Genomic DNA, 24,269 nt, shown 5'->3' on the forward strand with positions numbered 1-24,269 from the left:
TTTCTACTCTCTACTTATACTGTTTCTACTGCTTCAAGTACATTTCCGACTCCATTTACTTTCACTTAATTTCTGCGCCTAACTACTTATTTACGCCTGTGGCTTTCAGTGGTGCGCACCTTTGGGAGTTGAAAGATTTATAGTTGAGCTCGGTAGTAGTCGCTCAAGTTTTCCCTTTTACGTCGCATTTTATCCATTCCCATTTATACATACATACATACATACATATTTGTGTAATACATCAGGTAGTTGGGGGAATGGGTGAAGTTATGGCGGTGAAAGCTGCTTAGAAGCGAGTATTGCGACACTCGTAACTCATTTCAAGCGACAAGTTGCTGATTTGGCATAAATTAAAAAAATTCTCAGCGAATGACTGAACGAGCTGACTGACTGAGCAATTTTAGTTTATATGTACGAGTTTGCTTGCATAATTTACCATCGTAAGTGTTTTGGGGCAGCAGATGCTGTTGAGCATTGAGAGTGAATGACAGGTAGGCAGTTGAATGGAAATGTTTGCATTGGCAGTAAGGTTGGCAATCACGAAAACCCCGAAAATTATGCGAATAATTCACACGTTTTTTTATATCCTTATTAACTCCCGTCGCGAGCATAGGGCCTCGAAAAGACTTTTCCACTGTACACGGTTCTGGGCTGTTGTTTTTACGTCGTCCTATGTGATGTCGGCATCTACGCAACCCCGATCTGTGCTCTCTTGCTGGTTCCAGTCTAGTGGCGTTCTCATGATGCTACCTGGTGATTTTCTAAGTGTGTGGCATATCCATCGCTACTTTCTGCGTTTGATTTCCCAGGTTCCTCATTTGGTGATCTCCACAGGGCGTCGTTGCTGATGGTGTTCGGTCGCAATGCTCTACAGATGATGCGGAGGCATTTGTTGCCGAAAGATTATAGCCTCGATGGTATGGTTTAGAGATCAGTCATGTCTCACTTCCATACACCAATACTGACTTCACACATGAACTGAATATTCGCATAGAGTGCCTGGAGCTTTGCGAACTCGCCCATACAGAATGCATTAGCCCGAACGCCGCCCTTCTTTTGCTTATCCCATCTTCTTCCCTTGAGAAGTTGCCTCCGTTCAGGACAAAAGGCATTATCGCGAAGCTGCCCAAGAAAGGCGATTTGAGTGACTGCGGCGAGGAATAACCTTGTTCAACGCCATCTACAAATTGTAGCCACAATCATACAAAGTATACTCCAATGTATCGGACGCCTCTTAAGGGGCGAGCAAGCTGGATTTCGGTCTCACCAAAGCTATATAGACCGAGGCAATAATTGAGCCTGAGCCTATTAACCCTGGGCGTCAACAATGACATCTACCTTCTCTCTCACAAACTCACTGAAATGCAAGCGTAGGCGGGCAGGCTAGTCATGCTGGCACGATCTGTCGAACTGGAGGTCAACACCGCCAAGACGAAGGCTATGAGAGTCAACCACAATAAAGCAAGACATTTCAAGGTTGACGAGTGCCCGGCGAAGTTTGTCGAAAGCTTCTGTTACCTTGCCTGCACTACTGCGGCGCAGAAGAGATGAAAAAATCAATCCATATTTTGAGATAAATACTTTCAGTTTTTTATAAAAAATCATAAGGCTTACTAAATTTTTATCCCGAAATCCCGGGTCGACAATTGTCGCTTATATTAGCATCGCTAGATGGTAGGTATTAATGGTAGTGTAAATGCATGCATATCCTTTTCCAAGCAGTCGTCAGCTGCTTTGTATTCCCAGCTTCCTTTCGTTGTTTTTCATCCTCTTGTGTTATTTGTTTTTATGATTTGTTTACTCTACAGCTGTTGGCGTTTTGATAGAAAGCTTTGAGCTTTTAGCATTTTTTAATACTTAATTAAAAGAAGTTGTTATAAATTATGATTTTTGCAAAGATAACGGTTCGCTACAGAAGGGAAAATAGTACGCAAAAGTAGAAGTCAAAGTGAAAGTGAAACGGAGCGTCTAAGTGCCTTATTTTAAATAAATAAACAAAACTTTACTTTAAACTTTGCTAATTTTACGCCTGATGGGCTTTGAAGTGATCCGTTTTGTCGTGAATAAATTACTATTTTTTACTACAGACAAAGTTAAGGTTAGGTTGTGAGAGCTCGCGCAATATCTTGCGTGTTGATTGGTACGCCTAGGGTCTTTGGTCTATTGTAGTACCACGTAAAAGAGGTTTTGTTTCTCCTTTGCCTTGACATAAAGTTCAGCCACTTAATGAAGTATTATAAAAGGCCGATGTGTCTATGTGCTTTAGGCATTTAAAATACAATATTTTTGGATATATCTAATCTTCATTACTTTACGCTTCTGTTTCGCCATCTCACAAGTCAGTGTCCTAGCTGGGTCTAGAGAGAGACAATCATAAATAGGCCAAGGCTCTTGAACTTAGGAAAAAAAATGTGATACTTGCCCGGCACGTAGCGGAGGCAAGTTTTAAAGTACCCTGAGACCCCCGCTCTGTTGCTCCCTACATTCTAAAGTTCACTGATTTGTTGTCTTAGATCTGCGTCCTTTTTTCATTGAGAGGCATTCATTCAAAACATCAGCAACAAACTAAGGCGGGCAGACAAGTGCACAACGTGTAAAGACATTTCCATACAATTTCTAACTAACACCAAAAAGCAGTTCTGGTCTGTTTAATGCATGTGTGGGAATCATAACCCAAATGTGGACTTAGTTGAAGACCTTTTAAGGTATTTTTTTAGTTTGTTGTGATTGTCACAACTTTCCCGATTTATTAATTGTATTTTTAAATCAATTAAGGGATTTAGTTTCCATGAAGCAACTCAGTTTCATTTTTTTATAAAAGCCAATTAAATTTCGCTTGATAGTTTGGCTGGATTGGGTTTCTGGGGATATAGGTTACGGAGATATAAACAACTCACAGCTGATCATTTCCAAGCTAGGTTCTTACACTAAGCTATTTCTAAGTTATTTTCTAGTCTAAACGAAAAAAAAGTTTAGCTTTATTTATTTTATTTATTTATTTATTTATTATTTACTTATTTATTTTAGCTCAAAAAAAATATTTTTGCTGACGTATGTTGTTTACTAGCGTAGCAGGTACTGTATATTTATCTAATATCTAAAAAGCCACTTTCTAACCTAAGCTCACATAGCCCAAAGGAAAAACTCTGTTAGCTAGTGTAATTTTCCAGCGTAGAGAAACCCTTTTTAGGTTATTTTTTAGGCTTCTGTCAAAAAACAAAAATATATATTTATCTTATGTCTCTGAGATAGTGTAATTTACCAGACCAGATGATAATGAATATGTATATAATCCCTTTGCTAAAAAAAAGTTGTTAATAAGTGTGTTTTACTAATGTTGATGATTAATATTCAGGCCATTTTATAAGATTAGTTTAAACAAAATTTGTTGACCAGTGTAATTCAATAGAACAGCAGGTATTCTATGTATGTATATATATCTAACACCTATGTGACTATTTCTTAAGCGTACATGGCTCCAAGAAAAACATTTGTAAGCCAAAAAAAAAAATTTGTTGACTAGTGTAATTTTCCAGTGTAATAGGTACTTTATATGAATAAGTGCTCGCTTCGAGGATATTTTCCAAACTTAGCTAAACAAAAATTTTGTTGATTAGTGTAATTTACCGGTGTAAAGGATACTGCCCTAATAAAGGACCAGTGTAAAGGATATTAACCTAATACCTTCGAGGTAATTTTTCTAGTTCAAAAACAAAATCTGGTTGACTAGTGTAATTCAGCAGTGCAGAGGATATTAGCCCAATATCTCTGTGCTATTTTTCAAACTTGGCTTAAAAAAAATTTGTTGACTAGTGTAATTTTCCAGTGTAAAGGATACTGACCTAATACCTTCGAGGTAATTTTTCTAGCTCAAAACCCAATTTTTTTTTATATTTTAGGCTATCCGCAAACACAAAATTTATGTTGACTAGTGTAATTTACCAGTGTAAAGCATTCTGCCCTAATATCTTCAAGGTAATTTTTCTAGCTAAAAAATCAATTTTTTTTCTTCTTAATTTTAAGCTACATATGTATGTATGTGCAAAAAACAAGTTAAGTTGGCTAGTGTAACTTTTCAGTGCAATAGGTACTCTAAATGAATAAGTGCTTTCTCCAGGTTATTTTTCAAATTTAGCTTAAACAAAATTTTGTTGACTAGTGTAAAATTACTTAGCACTTATTCATTTAGAGTACCTATTGCACTGAAAAGTTACACTAGCCAACTTAACTTCTTTTTTGCACATACATACATATGTAGCTTAAAATTAAAAAGAAAAAAAATTGATTGCAGAGGGTACTAGCTCAGTACCTCTGAGGTAATTTTCTGAGCTTCGTTACAAAACAAAAGTGTTAACTAGTGTAAAATGCTAGTGTAGCAGGTACTTATTCTAACTAGTGTTTGGGCATCGATTGTTAAGAAGCGGATCCACTGTGCCTCTGTGTAATATACATACATAAACAATGAAAGTATATATGTATGTAATATATGATAATTCTTCAAGAATCCTCATAAAACTTTTAATCCTACAATCTCATGAAATTACAAAATAATTTTCCGACAGTGAATTGAGTGTTGTATTTACTTGTTCTAACTTTGATTTAAATTCTTTACACTTAATTACAATATGTATGTATGTATGTACATTTCGTGTACTTACTATTACTTACATTTGCACTTACATTATTTTTTATACAAATATGATTTACAGGCATAAATAAGCCTGCATATTTATTTGCACTTCAACAATTTTCAATAAATCTCGTAATTAACCCATTCGCTTTATTGTTTAACTATTCCACCTATAGCCTGCTTATTTATGTGTATGTCTGTAGAAAGTTTACAGACTTTTAAGCAATCAGTGGCTGATTCATTCCGTGCACAGCTGAGATAACAGTGCTACAAAAAGTAATGCGCACAAAGCTAGACGTAGGAGTAGAGTAGGCTGTGAGGTAACCTACTTACAATCATAAGCACACGAACACAGACACACAGATACTTACAGATAGAAAGTGATAAATAACATAAGTATCTTGTTTGTAAATCAAATTTTAAATTTGTTTTGTAAATTAAAATAATTTATGCATTATAGACATAGGTAAATAAAAGTATACAAATACATACGTAAGTTAATTTGGTACGAAGGTGAGAGAATCAGTGCGTGTAAAAATACATATATACTTATAGTATTTGCTTGTATGCGTACATAACATGCGTACATACATAAATTTGCAGTAATAAATATATATTTGAAAGTTAGTTGGTTTCTTTGTGCGATTTTCATGCTTCAGTAGATTACCAATAGCTTGGAAATTTTTCGGACAACGCGCTTTGATCCTGAATATTATGCGAATTATAGCGCTATCGAGAGATGATTCACGATTTTTTATGGCCGGAATCGGATGGTATTGATCTGGACAACGTTTATTTTCAACAAAACGGCGCTACGTGCCACGAAACTATTGATCTTTTACGGGAAAAGCTTCCGGACCGATTTATCTCTCGAAGAGGTGATCACAATTTGCCACCGAGATCTTCTGATTTAACACCTTGTGACTTTTTTCTTTGGGGCCACGTGAAAGAGAAGGTCTACGCTAGTATCGCTCAGTATCGATTCAAGACCTCAAAGATGGGATTCGAGGGACATAAGGCAGCCACTTTGCAATTCAGTTATGAAAAATTTCATGAAAAGGATACTGTCCTGTAAGCGTGGTCGAAGTGGTCATTTGCCTGGTTTTATTTTCCACTATTAACGGCATACCTTCCTCTTTATAATGAAATAAACAACAGATAGTTTATTATATATTAAAAAATAGTATTTTTCTTCGAATATCAAAATAACACCTCTGTTTGGAAAACCCTAGCGTTGTTCACTAGGTGCTTATAAAGATAAAGGTCCTGGGAGTTTAACTTTCCGTTGGGCATCTAAGTCTAATATATTTTTACTATAGCTACCGACTTGAGCTTCCAGGTAGTTTTCTAAAACTAAATTTTCTATCGCTTTATAGATATAACCCTTTAAAAAGAATCCTCGATCAAGACGAAAAAAAGAATATAAAAAGTTACACCATCCGTTGGGCTCACGGGTCTGGCCAGACCCCTATGTATTTACATGCGTTTGTACGGGAGTATGTGGCACGTGTGCCACATTCATAATTCATTTTTAGTAGCGCACGAATTTATTTTTAAATTTTTAATTTAAAACTAATCGTTGAAAACATTTTGATTTGAGAAAAAATAAAATTTTTTTGTTTTGTTCTTCATTTTGACTCATTTGCAGCAAGGTTAAAAAAAAGTTGGTTACAATGAAACTTATGGTAAAATATGAAATGATATGTATTTGTGGATTCGGTGGAAGGCAGTGAAATGTGTATAAGAGATTTTTGAGTGCTGTTTACAAACTGGATTTTTGCATACAATGAAATAAATATTAGTTTTTCGACGAAGCTTTTCGCCTGCTTGTAGACTAAGACGACAGTCTCTCTTTGCTGTGAGTGCATCTGCTCCGTTTGATTGGTTGACTACAATTTCCCCAGTGCAAAAACGAAGAAAACTTCACAAGGCCACTTACGCAGTGGCGAAATATCCTTAAGCACCAATTAAGCCAGTACCTGCGTCCAATATGGCGCAATTTCTACTTTACCCATTTCATTAGGCTTTCGCGTGGTATCTGCTGCTCTCTGCCAATTCATTGTAAACTGCTGCTCATTTTTAATTTATTTTCTCGCTTTTAGCAATTTTCTTTTAATAATTTGCCAATATTTTTCAATGGATCGAAATTGTGGACAGTTTGGTGGATTGTGGTCCTTTTGAACATTATTTACCCCGTGGTTTACATACCAGTTCATGATTCATACCAAGACGACTATAATGACACGATGCTAAATCGAGCCAGAGCAGAACTGAGCCCTTATGTTGTTCTATGAATGGCATCAAACGTTGTTGCAAACACCTCTTCAAATGAATTTCTTGATTTTTAGTGCCCGTCGTAATGAACACTTTGATTTTCGTACCACACTGGTAGATGGCTTGGCAAGCCACACATTTTTGAGAATAGGTGTCCAATATTTTTAGCTTTAAGGTACCTGGGACTTCTATGCTCTTCATTGCAGTATAAAAATCAGCGCCCTAAAACTGCTTAAAGTATACTTTGACGTATGTTTCATCGTCCATAACCATACAACCATATTCATGGATATATTGACGGCATAATATTCACGCACGTGCTTTTCCGTTCTTATATTGTTGATCATTTCGATTGGCTTATTACATGATTGTAAATCTTCACTTTTGCGCACTTTTTGGACTTAACCTTTCGACATTTGGATCTGCCTTACCGCATCTCGAAGTGAAAGGCAAGAATTTTTACGAAATAATGGCGCCACTTCTTTGGTTTTTGACTGCGACACAAGTCGTTTATTTCTGCCACTTCTAGGCCTTCGTTTCAACGATAAGGATTCAATCAACTTTTTCAACACACAGTTGCAACAATTTTTGGACCACTTAAGGCCACCCGGTGGTCTAGAAATTTCAAAAAATCGATTTTTTATTTTTTCGATATTTCGAGAGCATAGAATCTTAAGAATATACTGCGAGATTTTCATGCTCAAACTGTCAGTATTATGGCTTCTATAACCCACTAACTAGGTAGAGAGTGGTCCGCGCGCTCCTGTACCTCCAACTTTAAACTCATTTATCTCGAAACGACTTTTTTCGGCACGGTGGGGATGAAAACAAAAAAACTATTCAACCGAATCACTTGAAATTTCGATATGTTTTTCACAACATGTATCGCTATTGTCGGAACTAGAATCATAAAATCATAAATAAAAACTTGTGAAAAACCCGACGCCATTTTGTCAATTTTTCATGTTTTCGATTTGTTCTAGTTCCAACCATAACTGCACTCTTTCTGATTAAGAATCTTCTTGAATTTTGTGTTTCAGATGAGTAGAAGTCTCGAAATCATCAACGCCGTCCGGGTTTGATTTTTCGAGAGGGTCATCTTCAGCGGCATTTTTATAATAATAAATATGGTTTCAAAAGTGAAAAAAAAAATTTTTTGTATGCTCAATAAAAGTACTAATAAGCCCGAAAAGTTGAAACATCGTTTTTTAAATTTTTAATGGCAAAAAAAAATCGGGAAATTTTCGTGCTCTAGACCACCGGGTACCCTTAAAGTTTTTTCTAAGTCATTGTGCGACAAATGAACACTTTCGTGCTTTTTGAGCACAATTTTCGCCGCAAGTTTACACTTAGTTGAACACAATTTGAAAAATACGTAGAAGTTACGAAAAGTGAATACTTAGTAATAATGGCAACAAGCACTATGAATATGCCTACTTATATTTTCTTTTTTTATTCATTACTTATTGCTATAAATTCTATTTAATGCATGCTTAGAAGCATTAGCAATTCAATTATTACAAGAATAAGCAATTGACTTACGATGTTATTTTAAAGTTAGAAAATAAAAATTCCAAAATAAATGAAAATATACTTCAGCTCTGTTAGAGCGCATATACTTTGGCATACACAGTAGCAATTTAACATATATTTATTTAAGTAAATGGAGAAATTTTCCACTTAGAAAAGATTATCTGTTATTCCTGTACGAGCTTTCATACATTTTTGGATCTTTGCGGACTTTTAATAAGCTCAATAAAATGTACTCAGTTTCAACGTATGCAACTATTCTTTGCCTTCACACACGTGCACTACTACTTCCATACATGAATAGCACCTGCTCATATTCCACACAAACAGGCACACCTATGCATAAACATGAATGTATTTGCATGCTCGGTCAAAAGTTCAAGCAAGTTAGTATAAAAATGATTACACTCACATGCGGCAAACTAAATTACAATTTTAATTGGAGAGCCTCATTCTGTCTACTTCTCGACGCACTTCAAATTAAGGTAATGCCACTGTACTCGTATACACATTTTTTATTCATTCCACACTTTCGTTGAACACACCTTTCCTTTCCTTTCCATTCCTTTCATGGCAACGCAGTCTTCGCTTTATACTCGTTGCAATACTTTAACTATCACGACTTTTTATACATTTCTCTACATACTCATAAGAGCACTACTTGTCTTCTTCTTCTTTTGCTACCACACCATATGTTCGCACTCTGAATTTACTCCAGTTACTACTACCAGCTGATGAAGTGCTTTGGATGTACTTAGTGCGACGGCTTGGTTGCACCACAATTTCGCTACTTGCCACCTGCTTGTTGGGACTGGCTGGGCCACCTGCTCTACACCAACTGAAAGACTGAAAATGGGTGTCGATAGACATTTTCTGCATACATATCTACAAATGTGTATGCAGTATTATGTAAAGAAAGGCGTTACTATGCTTCACACTTTGGCTTTACTGAGGCACCACTGGCACTTGTATAAATTTCTTTCATATTCAATGCAATTCTATGCACGTCTCGTATGCAAGCACTTGCTTATATACAAATGGGCGAGTGTATGTGTGTTCCACATTCATATCATATAGATACTTATGTATGTGTGTTAGTATGTGTGCATTCATTCACGCTCCTCTGTGAGTACTTTAATGCATTCGTGCTAGTCTGCTTTTTATAAAGGTGTTGGTTGCTTCTTTACACATTTTTAATATCCTACTTCATTTTCGCTCTCGCCTTTGGTTTCCATAAGTATAATATTTTTGTTTTTGATTTTTTCAAAGCACGATTTTATGGTATATTGCATTAATATAGCAGACCTGCGCGATGTTGTCGGCTTTCAGTCAATAAAAACGGAAATATGAAACGAAAGGAAAGAGGATAACAATATTTGCAAAAAAAAAAAAAAACTCATTGAAAACATCATTTGAATGGGAGTCTGAGAATCATAACACAGATATTAAATATTTAGCGGGTGTTTTTTTTCATTCAAAAGAGCTTTCGCGTACGCACGGAGGCTTTTGCATTTGCATTTTTCATAATTCCAAAACGTGGATTCGAGATGTCGGTGGAGTTTTGATTTCTGTTTATGGATTCACGCGAAAATCGTTACGCGCTTGATACGGAACGCTGTTGGAGTGACAGTCCTCGGCCATTATAAATTCCGCTCGTTCGGGTAACGTACACCCGACTGTCGTGGGAGCGGACGTTAGTTTTTGTTGTTGTATCAGTATAAAAATTCTCCATACCTGTATGGAAAATGCTGCTGGAGCGACAGTCCTTGTCCGGATATGAATCCGGGTCGTTCCGGTTCAAAACGGCGAATCCAATATGAAGGTAAAGTTTTGAGAAATGATTCTCTTGAACCTCAGTATTGGGAGGTTTTTGATTACGAATTCATGGTCAGGTTTCGAAATCAAAAACAGTGAATTCAATTTGGTTGTCAAATTTGTAAAAAAATTTGTCGGATTTGCAAGAAAACTACTGCTCTGGAATTTTTGGGGTCGTTAACTATGAATCAGATAGCACTTTGTTGATTTCAAAATTGCAGATGCAATATGAATATAGCCTTTTTTAAGGATTTATCCGATTCGGATTGATACTCGGAGTTTTTAGTTGTCCTTGATCTCAAATCGGATGTGAGCTTTTTAGAATTCCAAATAGCTTATGGAAAATGACGGATAATGTGAAAAGTAAAAGAAGAAGACAATTAAATCCAAAAACCAATTTGATGTAATGATGGGTTGAATCCGCCATTTTGAATAATTGCGAATCATATACAATTTTAAAAAATTTAATACCGCTCAAATGATTTTTTTTTTTTTTTTTTTGAGTTTAATTTGTATTCGTAGTACTGCCACACCCTTCTGCAGCCATAAAAGCAGCGGTTAGCAAATGGGCTAGTTCAACCCACAAGCGAGCTTGGCAAGCTGAGAGAGGCTGCAGATGGACAGAGCTGATGTTACCTGTCATGTCCGACCGACTGTCGCAAATCCTCCTATTATTAAGCAGAAGGGAGTGACGGGCCACTTTCAATGAGCGAAGCACATGGAAAATGTAGGCATCTCAGACAGTGCACTCTGCTTAGCATGTGGAGAGGAGGATGAGACGAGGACCACTTTCTGTGCATCTGCCTGGTCTTCGCTTGAATCACTGAGGTCCTCTGAGGACTTTGATTTTATTTGACTTTATATGATTTTATTTGCTTTTATTTCATTTTACTTAATTTTATTTGATTTTATTTGATTTTAAATGATCTTATTTGATTTTACTTAATTTTATTTGATTTTATTTGATTTTGTTTAATTTTATTTGATTTTGTTTAATTTTGTTTGATTTTTTTTGATTTTACTTGATTTTATTTGCTTTTATTTAATTTTGTTTGATTTTATTTGATTTTGTTTGATTTTATTTGGTTTAATTGATTTTATTTGATTTTGTTTTATTTTATTTGATTTTAAGTGATTTTATTTGATTTTACTTAATTTTATTTGATTTTATTTGATTTTGTTTAATTTTATTTGCTTTTATTTGATTTTATTTCATTTTATTTGATTTTGTTTAATTTTGTTTGGTTTTTTTTTATTTTACTTGATTCTATTTGCTTTTATTTGATTTGATTTTATTTTATTTGATTTTAAATGATTTTATTTGATTTTACTTAATTTTAATATATTAGATTTTATTTGATTTTGTTTAATTTTGTTTGATTTTTTTTTTTGATTTTACTTGATTTTCTTTGCTTTTATTTGATTTTATTTGATTATATTTTATTTGATTTTAAATGATTTTATTTGATTTTACTTAATTTTATTTGATTTTGTTTGATTTCATTTGATTTTATTTGAGAAAGGTTTTTGGCACTGATGTGTTCAGAAGCGACCACCTTGGCTCTTTGGCATCACAAGATCTGCTGAGATTTCTTCGGAGGTCGAGTAGATTTAAAGAAAATTAAAAAAAGTAACCCGAGTGCAGTAGAACGGACTTGATGTTGTCTGCATTCTGTGCTTGCTCCGGCAAAAATAAATAAAAATCCGTGAGTTATATATTTTGAGCGCATTCAGCATATTTTAATACTCTTTTTGCACTGAATTTATTAACGGTCCTTTAAGGTTCTTGTATTATTCCTTGAAGTAATTGCAAGGATTTGAATGAAATCAGAGATTGGTTACCATCAAAAAGACCGCGTAGTTTTATAAAAAATGAAAATTCTCTTTTCAGACAATGAAACTCTTTGGACAAGGCATATTTACCTACATACATATATCTCATATATTGAATTAAGGCGATTCCTTACTTATCTGAATTACCCAGAAATTTTACTATATTAATAACCTACCACTTTTTTTCACGTTTTTACTAAAAACAGGCTTGTGTACTTTTAGTTATGATATTACAAAGAAATAATTACTGACTCTCTAATGTACAAGTCCGCCTTAATATATTCTCTATCAAAAAGTATTATCTTCAAGTTTTTCTGTATTGCTTTTTAGAAAATTTGTCAGCTTGTAGCAGCTATCTGTGTTGATACAATATGGCGAGCAAATATGCGTACTACAAATCGTTTTGATTTATCACAATTTTTTTTGCATACGATGTTGAAAATTTCCTTTCATATATCTAAAGCTCATCTTTGGAAATCTTTTCGCTTACCATTTCATGCACAATGAACTTCATTTTTGATGAGAAATATTGCGTATATTGTAAAAGAATAAAGTGGCCTATTTATTTCTGTTACTTTCCTACTTAACTATCTACCCTGTTACTTTCCAGAGCTTTGAATGCAATGGACTATTTAGGCTGAGTGGTTTCGGAGTTACCAACATGTCGATGCTTCGTGTCCTGACTTTTTCAAATTTCAATTTTTCTTATGCAAGCACAAGTGTTTACACATATCAGTCAAATAATATATTGGTCACCAAAAATTTTTTATTAATTAAAACCCTGTTCAAAATTTTGCCACATTTTTATCCACGATTTCCGGCAAAAAGTTTTTTTTTGTTTATTTTTTTTTTTGTTTTGTTTTGTTTTTTCCGGTGAGCACTTTTGTTAAAACACTTTTTTTGGTTCATTCTAAATACTGTCGCATATGTCGGCATTACAGTTATGTTGGCATTTACGCACACACATCCACTTACATATTAGTTTTTATAAAAACTAGTTTTGTGCAAATACTCCATTTATTTATCCTATTTACTTTCCCATTTATCAATTCAATACTATTTGTGTCAATAGATTTCAATTTTTTAGTGAACTGTGCAAATATGCCCGCCAGCTTAGCCACATGGTTGGCAGTGGTTGAAGCGTAGTGTGGATCTCATTTGCATGCGCGTGTGCATACTTTTATTTACATCCCAATTTTTTTCTCTTTTATCATTTTTCAATTATTAATGCATGCATATTTTCTACTGCTCTTGTTTATATCTATTTTTACATACCATTTCATGCACTCAGCTTCAGTTGAGGGCAGCGCAAAGCCACTTTGGCCGCACTTGTAAATGTCACATTAAGTATTCGTGCATTTATGTGCATTGCATGGTGCGAAAAATGCAATTTTTATTTAATGAATGAGTAAATAGTGCTGCAACGGAAATGGATTTGAAATTTTCCTTTTTCTGCTTTCTTTTTTCATTTAGTTTTTCCCACACAGTATGCGTGGCAATATCGTGGCTAGTGTTGACAATAATAGAAGATAAATATAATGAAATGAAACTAAAATAGAAGCAAAATTATGTAAAGAGTGATATAAAACCGGATATGAATTGCCAAGCGCAGAGACAGGAGTAAACCATTCATATAAAATACAATTTGAAAAAGTAACTAAGCAATTCGGCGCAATGAATAGTTAATGTAATACTTATATCCTTATGGATTGAAGAAGAGTAAAAAAGGGCGGAAATGATATCTTTCATAAAACTAATTAATATTGCAGTCTGTTTTTTTGTAATGCTATATTAATTGGATCAAGCTAATACGAGTATGTAGCAAATAAAGAAAATTACATGCGCACCGGGGCGTATGCGTAACTTTTGCTTCAGGCGAACATCGACAAACCAAACCCCAGCTGAGATTACAGCCACAATATTTAATAGAAAATATTTAATTGGGATAAGACCAGGTCATTTGCACTTAATTGTGTAGTGTGATCTTACACCGTTCGCGAAATTTTTCTTTGAAACTGATGTAAATATTAATATCACAGGCTGGTATAGATACTTAAGTGGAAAATTTAGTCTTTGGAAGCTATAAATCCCTTTAAAAATGTAATTGACAAGAAAGTAAAAAACCGAGTATGCAGCATTACTACTAAAAGATTATAGTTTCAGGTGCATACGAAATTTTTCCTGGTTAACAAAAGAAGTTGATTTTTGACGAATTGGTTTCAAATATAAGTTCGGTGTAAAGAATTTAGCGAGTAAATTTTTTGTATAACAATTTAATGATGAGGAGTATTACGTTTATTGTAAAATAATAAAGTGGCTTATTTCTTTCAGTTACTTTCCTCCTTGACTATCTTCCCTGTTACTTTCCAGGGCTTTGAATGCAATGGACTGTTTAGACTGAGTGGTTCAGAAGTTACCAACATCTCGGTGCTTCATGTCCTGGCTTTTTCAAATTTGAATTTATTTATGCAAGCACAAGTGTTTACACATATCAGCCAAATAATGTACTGGTGAGCAAAACATTTTTATTAATAAAATCCAGTTTAAAATTAGGGAATATTTTTGAATCTTTAAAGGAAGTCTTGATAAGATTCACTATAAGCAGTGGATTGTAATAAAAAAAAATTGTATGAGGAAAATTGAAATTTTAAAATTTCCCTAGGATCAGCAAAGCTTAAAAATGTTTAGCGCTGGACGAAGGAAAAGAAAATTATCCTAAATAAATAAATTAATTAATTATCCAACACTTTGTTTAGATCTTAGTAAGGGAAATTAGTACAAAGCAATTTGTGCTGCTCGGTTGAAGGCTGTTTATTTCGGCATAAAGACAATTCAAATTTATAAATGGAGCTTCAAATCTTGATATTCCTTTCCGAAACCATTCACAAAATATCAAAGCTCATATTTCTGTGGTTTTCCTTGTAATTCTCTATCAATAAACCCCAACATAACATATGGATGCTGTCAAGAAAAATACCAATACGCGCGCCCTCCAAAAAAGTGGTGCCAATGTCACAAATAGTGATTTCGAGGAGACACAACATATACGATTATTTTAAACCACGATATTCCTATTAAGTTTGACAGTAGCAACTTAATACTTCTTTGCTTACTTAATTTCTCTAAGGCGCTTGATTCAGTGGAACACAACCTGTTTTTTATGAAGCAAAAATACTAATTTAATTTCAAAGACAGTTCGGTGAAGCTTATAGCAAGCTATCTGGAGGATAGAGCGCAAAAAGTCAAATCAAGTTTGTCAATATCCTAACCTAAGTCTGTACAAGCTTGTGATCCACAAGGCTCTATCCTCGACCTGCCTTAGTTTCCTTATAAGTGATGTTTTTTCTTTTTGTCAATAAGGGAAATTCACGCGTTTAGAGATCACATACAATCCCAAAACTTGTCCAGTCTTCTTGGTCTTGTAGAGTTCCCTGGTATATCTCTGTGGCCTGGAACCCAGCATAAGATTATACGATATTGTTTGGCCATCACATTTAGAGATTGGCGACAGCGTAAGACACTCCTTGATGTTGTTTGGAATGCATCCAGAGCCCTTCTGATAGGGTGATTAATTTGAGCCACCTTGTATTTGTAGAACCTTCTTATTCTCTAACTCTATTTTCCACAGTCTATTTTAGAAACTTGTCGAAACAAAGGTGATAAAGTTCCACTATGAGTCGTAATAATCAGTTGTGGAAAACAATTGCTCTTTAAACTCATTTTATATGCCCCAACGTAGTATTTGGCTCAGATTAATACATATAATGTTTCTCCTAATTTATCGAACCCCCTGGTCAAGCGAACACATAGCAGATATGGCGATGAACGACGGATGAATCCACACTAGACCACCCGGGCGGTCACCGAAGAGATGGAACGAATGACGGACATTCGAGTTCACTGAGCTACAGTAAAATTAATCCAAATATTGGACTATGAATAAGTTCGTGCGGTTTTACAACAGATGGCGTAACTTGATTATTATTCCATCGATCCACATTTCCAAACATTCATTGGAGAGCTACTGTCGTAAGGCACAAACGTCAGTATAAGTTTTTTATTTGAAGCGTAAACAACAATATTTTTACCACACTTGAAAATGTCGAATTTCGTGCCAAATAATGTGTTTTTGCGGGGAATTCTTCTTCATTATTTTAATATGAAGAAAAAAGCAGCCGAAAGTCATCGTATCTTGGTGGAAGTTTATGGTGAGCATGCTCTAGCTGAGCGAACGTGCCAGAAGTGGTTTGCACGCTTTAAAAGTGGTGATTTTGGCTTGGAAGACGAAGAACGCGAGGGTGCGCCGCCAAAGTTCATGGATACCGAATTGGAGGAATTGCTCGATCAATATCCGGCTCAAACGCAAGAAGAGGTTGCAAAAACTTTGGGAGTTGATCAATCAACCATTTCCAAACGTTTAAAAGCCATGGGAATGATCCGAAGGGTAGGCCATTGGGTGCCGTATGAATTGAAGCCAAGAGACGTTGAACGCCGTTTTATGGCATGCGAACAACTGCTTCAACGGCACAAAAGAAAGGGTTTTTTGCATCGAATTGTGACTGGCGATGAAAAGTGGGTCCATTACGACAATCCAAAACGTCGGGCAACGTATGGATACCCTGGCCATGCTTCAACATCGACGTCGGCGCAGAATATTCATGGCCTGAAGGTTATGCTGTGTATCTGGTGGGACCAGCTGGGTGTTGTGTATTATGAGCTACTGAAACCGAATGAAACGATTACGGGGGATGTCTACCGACGACAATTGATGCGTTTGAGCCGAGCACTGCGAGAAAAACGGCCGCAATACGCCGATAGACACGACAAAGTTATTTTGCAACATGACAATGCTCGGCCACATGTTGCACAAGTGGTCAAAACATACTTAGAAACGCTCAAATGGGATGTCCTACCCCACCCGCCGTATAGTTCAGACCTTGCGCCATCCGATTACTATCTCTTCCGATCGATGCAACATGGCCTGGCTGACCAGCACTTCAGTAATTACGATGAAGTCAAAAAATGGATCGATTCGTGGATTGCGGCAAAACCGACCGAATTTTTCACAAAGGGAATCCGTGAATTGCCAGAAAGATGGGAAAAAGGAGTAGTAAGCGATGGACAATACTTTGAATATTAAATTTGTAACCATTTTACGTCAATAAAGTTTCAAATTTCGAAAAAAACCGCACGAACTTATTCATAGTAAGTAAACAGGAACTCCCTTTAATAAATGAAGAAGAAGAAGAGAAGAATAATATTGGCCACAAATATGAAAGCTTAATTTTATCAAAAAAAATAATTTTGAGCTCCATGAATCGAATCCGCGGGGGGTTTTGATACACTTTCCCAACGCAGTCATTCTGCAAAATAAATTCCCACCTCCCTTTCCCATTTTGACCTTCACTATGCCGAACAGTGCTTCACATACATAGCACTGTTACATACAGTTTTGTTACATACGACTACTCCAGTTACATTCAGTATTGCGGCAATACTCACAACCAACTGTGTATCCGAAATTATTGTACCAAAAGTAATCGACATCACCGGTCCCATGAGTGGTGAAACCAACATGGCAGCCACAATATTTGTTGCGCTGTTTTCAATTAAACCTAGCGCAGCCAAAGAGCTGAAAGTATACAAAAATATTATATATGAAATCCAATAACTGAAAATATTCTAAGTAAATACATGAAAAAGTGTGGCAAAGAGAAACATTGAATATATAAATAAATTTTTAAAGCAAGTAATTTAAATGCTACGTTATTTCCAGTAGAACCGAACTGGATTAGAACTATTCCGGACCACAAAGTAATTAAATTAAATATTGATTATCTTCATTGAGTTGCTATTTTCATTTAATCTATTCCTGCATAGTTGCTACTTTACTGCTTTTAGCATTAATAAGTATTTCTATTTCTATTGCGCCAATTTCCTCAGCTGAGTTTCCTTTCTATTTATTATTTTTTTTTTTATCCCTCATCCACTTCTTTTTGATTGCTACTACTCATACTCACTCAGCGGTCACAATCAAGAGCAGATAATCGAACGACAACGATCCACCAGAACGTACGCCATCAACCACTTGTTTCACGGTTAGTTTCGATTTAATTGATTCGACAAAGGCATTCCATTTCGATAGCTCTTCAGCAGTGGGATCCTCGCTGTGCAAAAACATAGAAGGGGGAAATAGTTTAAATGTGAAAAGCATTGAAGCAGTTACATTGACATGAGTTTGGAGTAGAAATTAGATATTGTGCAAAATAAAATTGGTAGAATTGTGGTGTGCTTTGCATGCAAATAAGAAGTACTTTGGAAAGGTACTTTGAAATATTTATTTATTTAACTCAATTGACAATGATGACTGATACGAGCAAAATGCATGTAGCTGAATTTTTCAATTAAACTTAAAGAGTTGTGCCACTGTAGAAATATGCAAACGTCGAATTGGGAAGAAGTTTTCAATCAAGCTCTGAATTTACAGGCAAATTCTCTCTCAAGCGCTTATTAAACTTTCGATCTCATAAATTTCAAGACCAGTTGAAGAGGAATTTCTAAAAATTGTGCAGCTAAATAGGTTTTCTAGCTTGTTTAGAAACAGCAAGCCGCTATTAGTCGATTCGAGTTGAAATTATAAATTTCAAGTAAATAACTCGTAATTGACCAATTTTTGTTTGATATATTGCTGGAAAAATGAAAGGAATTAAGTTGTAATTTTGCAGGGAGGAATAATTTATTGGTACACAAAACTACAGGGTGAGGCACTTGAAGTGTAACCATTCAGACAGCTCGCCCATGCATCATCTGTCTGCTAGTTAGTCAATTGACAGTCCAGAGTATTGTTTCTAGCGCGCGGAAGCATTTTGCCGAGAGTAAACACGAAAAAGAAAATCAGTAATGGATTTCAAACGTAACAAAGTGATTGCATTATATTTGGCTGGAAAATCACAACCAGCGATGGTTCGTGAGCTCGAAAACCTTAAAGTGAATAAAGTTTTTGTTTATCGCACGATTACTCATTACAATGATACGGGTAGCATCGCAAAACGTCATGGAGTTGGGCATCAAAAGACTGCAACGCCACGTGAAATGATTCAAATAGTGAAGAAGCGACTTGAGGGAAATCCTCGACGAAGTGTCAATCACATGGCCAAAGAACTGAAATTATCAGACCGTAGCATCCGCGGCATACTGAAAAATGATCTTAAACTCAAGTCATATCTAATCCAAAAGGCGCATGATCTCACATCAAGGCAGCAACAAGTCAGACTTGAGAGAGCGAAGGAGTATCTTCGCTTGGCTGAAAACGATCAATTTCCGAAAACTGTGTTTTCTGACGAAAAAATTTTTCAAATTGAGCAATTCGTAAATTCCCAAAACAATAGTGCTTATTTTTCTTTGTTTGACCTTTTGCTATCCATACGTCTCAGCGAAAAAAATTGTCAAATATTAACCGCAGTATGCAACCACTTGGCACTTGCATTTAGCATTTTCACCTGGCATCTTCTTCATGCTTTGAACCAGCTGTTCTGCGTAGCTCGTCGACAAACAGAACGAGATTTTGCGACCTTGACGCAAAAGTTGCTTCAAATCATGGACTGGCTTTCCGGCAAGATGCGTTTTCATAATTCCCCACATATTTTCAATGGGCTTGGCGTCTGGCGACTGGGAAGGCCAGTCCATTACTTTGACGCCATTTTCTTGTTTTGTTGTTTTTAAATGTGTTTTTCGGAGAGTAGTGGTTTTGATGATGTGGGACGGTAGGATATGTTCGCCTCCTGGTGCTGATACTCACATCTATTCCCTTTTTAGCAAGAATTGGGTGCGCTTAGCGTAGTCGCAAAGAAGGGTGCCGCTTAAAAAGTTGGACGATCTCTTAATTCTGCTTTTTTTCGCCACTCGCTTCAAGCCGCGCTCGGAAAAGTCATCAACATTTTTGTACACTTTGTACCGCTCATTCCACATCACAAAAAATTTTTCTGATTTTTCATTCACTTTTGCAGCCGCGGCGTAAGGTATTTTCGACGCTTTCGAATGCATGCATAAAAATACCGCCTCGAAACGCTACGCGTACTTCTCACTCATTTTTGTTTGGTTGCGTTTACGGGAAAGTTTCGAACGACACTAACCTGAGTTAGCACTGGCGTCGTAGCCCTTAGGAGGGAATTTTACGCAGCAAAATGCAGAACGAGATATACCTTGAAGTTACAAGAAAAAAACCGGAGCTCTTCTTCTAACTGAGACTATACATGCAGACTTGACCTGTGCACTCTGGCCAGTTTTTTAGTTGAAGAAAATGTCGTGCATTTTTCTTCATTACTTCTTTCATAACTACTTCTGTATTTAGGTTTGTGCCAGTATCAAGTTTTTAATTTTGCACTTTGAAATTTTCAATCAACATTTCACAATTTTAGTATTTAAAATTCCTTTCAGCTTTTCATAATTCTCCATAGAGAGAGAGAGAGTACTAAAAAAATAAATTGTTCATATATATGTTCATTAATATTTAACTTGTTTTATTCTCGCGGGTATAACTTAATTAGCGCTTTTAATTGAATTAGTTTTGACAGAAGAAATCCCGTCAGCAAAAGTGAAACTGTGAAGACGCACACACTTGCCCTACAGCAAATAATCTGCAGAACGTACATGTATTGTTTAATGTGTAAATATGTATGCGTGCATGTGTGCATGTGTGTCTGCGTGCTTGTGCTGAATTTAACATCCAACTGTCGAAGCATTCTGCAACAAATTCGCTGCGGGCTCTTGGCTTGTTAACATTTAATTATCCGCAATATTGCTGAGTTAAATTTGCCAATTCAATTGGAGTCGTAAAGTTGCGAAAGATAACCGAAAAACACGTTACATTGATGGCACGTGCACGCGATGGGCGTGGTTGAGCACTGCAGCATGGATTTGTGCTTGCAACATACGAGGACGTAGCCGCAAGTGGCACTTACAAACACACATATGTTTGCGCGCAGACACTTAAGCAGAAATCTGCTACAAAAATCGGCATACGCTTGTATGTAGGTACGCGCTTGGATACGACTGAGGTGTCATAAAAAAGAAACACCAAAAGCTAACGCAGAGCGCAATGCAAGGACACCTTAGCAACGGCGGGGAAAAAAAGAGCAATGCACTGCGGCAATCGCAACGACTCTCACAAAATTTACGACTGAAGTCGGCAAAGATATAAAAATAAAGATTTTCAACCGCTGTAAAGTGCAGAATAATCTGTGCAAATTTGGCTCCTTGCGCACTGTGCACTCGAACTGTGTGTGACTTGCGGCTACAAATCAGCAGTGCATAAGATAAAGTGTTTCACAAAACAATTGCATACATGAGGACTTGCCTTGTAGGGAAAATTGTAAGAAGGGAAATACATTTCAGGCTTAAAGCTAGCAATTTGGCACTTCCATAGCCTCGCATGCCAATTTTGCTTTAGCCGACGCAGAATGCTAATAACTGAACAAAAACTCCTGAATTGAATGACGATATGCAACATGTTTTTAGCCCAATTGATGCGGCACAAAATTAAATTTCCATCGAAAAGCTCTCGAAAAGTTGAAAGTTGCGAAGTACTCATTTATTGGCTATTCCCTCCTATAAATTAGATGCTCGTCTACGCCCTTTAGGTTAGGTTAGGTTGACCTGGTTGACTTGCAAATACACATACAGGGCCCGCCATCTATCGTTACGGACTTGAACTAGGTATTATTTGAAGAATGGTAACACCTAGCTATCATCTGATTCGACAGAAAATTAGTTTTATTCTTCCGCTGAACGAAAATGGTTGTGTATACGCTCAAAGAACGCTTCGCTTCATGGGATTGGGATCGACTTGAAGAAGATGAAGACTTTTACCGAAAAATCATCTTTTCGGATGAAGCTCATTTCCATCTCGGCGGGTATGTTAACAAGCAAAATTGCCGCATTTGGGGCTCAGAAAACCCGCACGCACTCGAAGAAAAGCCGATGCATTCACAACGAGTCACTGTTTGGTGCGGATTTTGTTCGAGAGGCATCATTGGTCCATTTTTCTTCGAAAATGAGCGAGGAGTGGCTGTAACCGTCAATGGAGAGCGTTACCGGGCCATGTTGAACGAATTTTTGTTCCGAGAAATTGAAGAGGAGGTTATTGGTGGCATTTGGTTCCAACAAGATGGCGCTACTTGCCACACAGCGAATGCTACGATCAATCTTTTGCGCACTGTCTTCGAAGATCGCATTATCAGCCGAAATTCGGATATCGTTTGGCCGCCTCGGAGCTGCGATTTGACACCGTTGGATTATTATCTTTGGAATGCCGTCAAAGACCAGTGTTATGCCAACAAACCAGCAACAATTGATGCACTAAAGACCAACATACGCGATGTCATAGCTGAAATACAGCCGCCTACAATCGAAAATGTGTTGAAAAATTGGACCGATCGTATGGGATGGTGCATGGCCATATGAATGAAGTTGTGTTCCATCATTAACCGGAAGGATTGTACTTCAAAATAAAAAAAAAACAGTTAGGAAAAATATCGAGTAGTTTCTTTTTTATAGCATTTTTAATTCCGTAAAATTATATGGCGGACCCGTAGATCGGTTCGGCCCATAACGATACCAGATAGAGTTCATTAGCTATGTGCTTGTGTTTTGAAATAGTCCACCCGCATGGTGCCTGTTTTTATTGCGAATTTAAGGATACATTTTCAAATTACTACTAAGATATCTTCCAGTCTATCCACTGTGGGGCTTAACTGGCGTTTAAGCGTGTTTTGAACACGGACATTCGCAAATAAGATCGTCTATAGTTTCCGTTGAGAGCTGTTCCCAACATTTCCTGCATTTCTTGGTATCCGATATTTCTATCTTATACAGGGTGTGCCATCTTTTATGTCGGTATGTAAACGCTGAATAACTTTGTCATTTACCAACCGATCGACTACAACCTGCATGTTTTCGCTACGTCGATTCAGTACAATTTCAACCATGAATCGCTTTACATCGAAGAAATGCGCTGAAATAGTGACGCTGTACATCGAAAATAGTCGTTTTATTGTGTCTAACTCAACGGGCATATCGCAAAAAGCATCGCGGCAAATAGACACCGTCTGTCTGTCAATACCATTCGTCGTTTGGTGTCGAATTTTTTTGAGGACGGGGCAATAGGAGAGCGTCAACATGCCGTTCATCAACGACCAAGACGTTCCAAGCAACTTGCTGAAGCGGTGAGGGACAGCGTTGCTCAGGAGCCAACAGTGTCGTATCGTCATCGCGCTCAGCATTTTGGCGTCAATGAAACCACAATGCGGCACATTTTAAAGGATGATTTAAATTTGTTTCATTGCGCCATATTTTTACCGAGAAAACGAAACGGTCGATGGAAGCCGATATCGATGGATATTGGCTCATTATATGTGCCCGCAAATGAGTGAGAAAGCTTTAGACGGTGACTGGTTTCAACAAGACGGTGCGCCATGCCACCGGAAATGTTTAAATAAAACAAAACAGAGTTAAATTTCAGGCAAATTTATTTTATCTCCTTCAAAATATGACCCATCTGGAGCAACACACATGTGCCAACATATAACCCAATCCTCCATGCACCCCTGATAGGCTGACGAAGGGATGGCCTTCTTTGATCTCCTCTATCGACTGAAATCTTCTTCCACGAAGTGGTAACTTCAACATGGCAAACAAAAAGAAGTCGCAAAGGGCCATATCAGGTGAATACGGTGCTTGCACCTACTTGGTGTCTGATCAAATAATCCAGTACAATTTGGACTCGGTGTAATGGCGCGTTATCATCATGCAAAATCCAAGAATTGTTTGCCCACAATTCCGGCCGTTTGTGACGTTCAGCATCTCTCAAACGCTTCAAAACGGTTAAATAATATTCTTTATTGACTGTCTGGCCCGATGGAAGCTACTCATGACGCACTACGCCTTGGCAATCGAATAAAACAGTCAACCTGGTACTTTTTGATCGTAGGGTAGGTTAGCTCTTTCTAATAAAATAAAACTCATTGAAAAATATTTAACAATGCTTTTTATTAGATTTTCAAAAGGTGATCTGGGGATGGCTCATCCTTTTCTTGTAATCAAATACAAAATAAAACCAAGCATTTACTAGGAAAACAGAGAATCTGAATAAATTTTGCTCATAGTTAGTAAGAGGGTTAAATGCGAATTA

The 24,269-nt window shown here is 36.5% G+C and overlaps 1 protein-coding gene across 1 annotated transcript in view; it reads right to left on the reverse strand.

Annotated features, from left to right (window-relative positions):
- LOC129249266 (uncharacterized) overlaps positions 1-24,269 on the reverse strand; it is a 207,860-nt gene that overhangs the window by 113,360 nt on the left and 70,231 nt on the right. Inside the window, exons 6-7 of the mRNA XM_054888975.1 lie at positions 18,103-18,249; positions 17,585-17,714 (exon numbers count right to left, since the gene is read on the reverse strand). Of these exons, the coding sequence (XP_054744950.1) occupies positions 17,585-17,714; positions 18,103-18,249 (277 nt within the window). The remainder of the gene's footprint in view (positions 1-17,584; positions 17,715-18,102; positions 18,250-24,269) is intronic.

The sequence above is a fragment of the Anastrepha obliqua genome, chromosome 5 (assembly GCF_027943255.1).
Source record: "Anastrepha obliqua isolate idAnaObli1 chromosome 5, idAnaObli1_1.0, whole genome shotgun sequence".
NCBI classification, from domain to species: domain Eukaryota; kingdom Metazoa; phylum Arthropoda; class Insecta; order Diptera; family Tephritidae; genus Anastrepha; species Anastrepha obliqua.